This window comes from Vollenhovia emeryi, unplaced genomic scaffold (genome assembly GCF_000949405.1).
Source record: "Vollenhovia emeryi isolate VEMERY1.0 unplaced genomic scaffold, V.emery_V1.0 DF939584.1, whole genome shotgun sequence".
In the NCBI taxonomy this organism is placed as follows: domain Eukaryota; kingdom Metazoa; phylum Arthropoda; class Insecta; order Hymenoptera; family Formicidae; genus Vollenhovia; species Vollenhovia emeryi.
In genome coordinates this window covers 29,234-31,220 of record NW_011966782.1, presented here as the reverse complement: position 1 = coordinate 31,220, position 1,987 = coordinate 29,234, and the positions used below count along the sequence as shown (strand labels likewise).

The following is a 1,987-nucleotide window of genomic DNA, read 5'->3' as shown; positions in this document are numbered from 1 at the left end:
ACTGATCAATTACTCTTTCATTTTATGATTGATTTTTTGCATAAAATTTTGCATAAAGTCCATTTTTGCATAAAGATATTATTAAAACGTTTTTATTAATATTAAAATTGATAATTAAAAGAATTCTTGGAGATTTAAAATTTTATTTTTGATAGTGAAAAAAATTAACTTAAAAAATCATCGTGGTCAAATCGGAACTCGGATGACGGCGGAACGGGGGGCAATGTCTTGACAGTTATTTCATTTTACAATTTTCTTATGTGAAAGTACAACTAATATCAAATTGTAATCTAAAAAGGTGCTTTCTGGGTAGAAAATATCATGCTCATTGCAAAAAGCAATTATTGATTATTTCGGAGCTACGTGAACGCGGCCGTGGCAATGCTGAGACGCGCGGCGACTCACTCACGCACACTAGTAGACGCGTGGCTCACGAACGTGCGTCCGTTTAAAAAGCGATGCGGATTCGCTAATTTTTAAATAATTACAACTACTTTGTGAGGCGTGACTCGAAAAAATGGTTCGGGACTCTTCGACTCACAAGTTTTTCATGAGAAATATCACTATATAAATGGTGGGCGCGAATTAGAATACACCCTGTATATGTATAATTGTTTGCAAAAAAAATTTTTTTAAATGTTGATTTATCATAAAGGAAGGAGAAGGTATGTTAAGACATGATACAATACCTTCTTTCTGTCGATTTCATATATTCTCTCACTGACGGTCAGATTGTAATCGTCCTGTCCAACGGTGCCTTGATAATCCTCACTTAATGGCTCTTCGATATATTCTACATCTTCATAGTTCGGATCCTCCTGAGATAGTTCCTCGTATGGCTGCTCATCAACCTCTGAGTAGTCCTTAGCATCGATAGCCTGAATAAAAGAGAAGAAATTATTGTTTATCTCAATCGTTTAATTGTAAATAAAAACAAATCGAAAAGTGTTGTTTTGCTTAAATTCATAAATTTTGAAAAAATTTTAGTCATCTCATTTATTGCAACAATATTATAACTACTTTCGATTTGTCTTTCTTTTCATTTCTGTACAAAATGACTGTCTTGTGAATACATACATTTTCAAAATCAGTGCTTTCAAACCAACCGGTGGAGGTTCATTGTAGTCTCTGCTAGGTCCAGCATTTTCCACTCGAGGCCTTCGAGCTGGTTGGACATCTTCGTCAGCGTCAGTATGATCTCTTTGACGTCGTCGGTTAATATCGTTTGCAATGGAATGTTTTCTCCACCGCTCCTTCGTACTTTTAAGAGCTCGACTCATTGCATCTCCAAACTCTTTGTTGTCCGGTCTCCGATAATTTTGATTTTGTGCCATTGCATCTGTAAAAAAAATCCTAAATTAAGTATGTGAAAACAGCAATAAAAATAATAGGGTAATAAAAAATTATACCTTCACATGCTTCAGCAAAGCGGGTTCCTTTCAGAGCACGTTGAAATTTTGTGCCCAGCCAAGTAATGTGTGAAGATACATCTTCGTTGTTTCCAAAGGCACATTTAAAATAATGTCCTGCGGAATCGGTTGGATTCAAACCACCTAAATAAACAAAGTGACTGACCTGAAATTAACATTAAATATCACAATCAAAAAGAGACATGTAGATATCATTTCCATTTAACAATAAAAATAATATTTACCACATTGTCGTAGGTCTGTTGATCGACATCATTAAAAGCGAAAATCTCCTCGAGCACAGTAAAAGGAAAGCATCCCGGTGGTTTTCTTACTCGTGCAGGATGGTTTTTCTGCTGAATATCTTTTAAAGTTGCTTCGATGCGACTAAAACAGAAACTTGTTAATTTTGTATCTCCTTATGCCATAGCACGAGATGCTTACCTTTGATTTTTCTCCATTCGATCCAGCTGGGTTTGAAATTTTCTACAAAAAAGTAAACATTATAAGTATTACAATAATAAAGACACACATAATGTACATTAAAAGAAGTTTTATTACTTGAATGTTGAGACGAC

General features: G+C 34.8%; 1 protein-coding gene across 1 annotated transcript in view; it reads right to left on the bottom strand.

Moving 5' to 3' along the window:
• Window positions 1-603: 603 nt before the first annotated feature.
• The window catches only part of LOC105557175, a 7,463-nt gene continuing 6,079 nt past the window's right edge, over window positions 604-1,987 (bottom strand). Inside the window, exons 4-7 of the mRNA XM_012004347.1 lie at window positions 1,655-1,827; window positions 1,410-1,575; window positions 1,078-1,339; window positions 604-878 (exon numbers count right to left, since the gene is read on the bottom strand). Coding sequence (XP_011859737.1) covers window positions 794-878; window positions 1,078-1,339; window positions 1,410-1,575; window positions 1,655-1,827 — 686 coding nt within the window. The 3' untranslated portion in view covers window positions 604-793. The remainder of the gene's footprint in view (window positions 879-1,077; window positions 1,340-1,409; window positions 1,576-1,654; window positions 1,828-1,987) is intronic.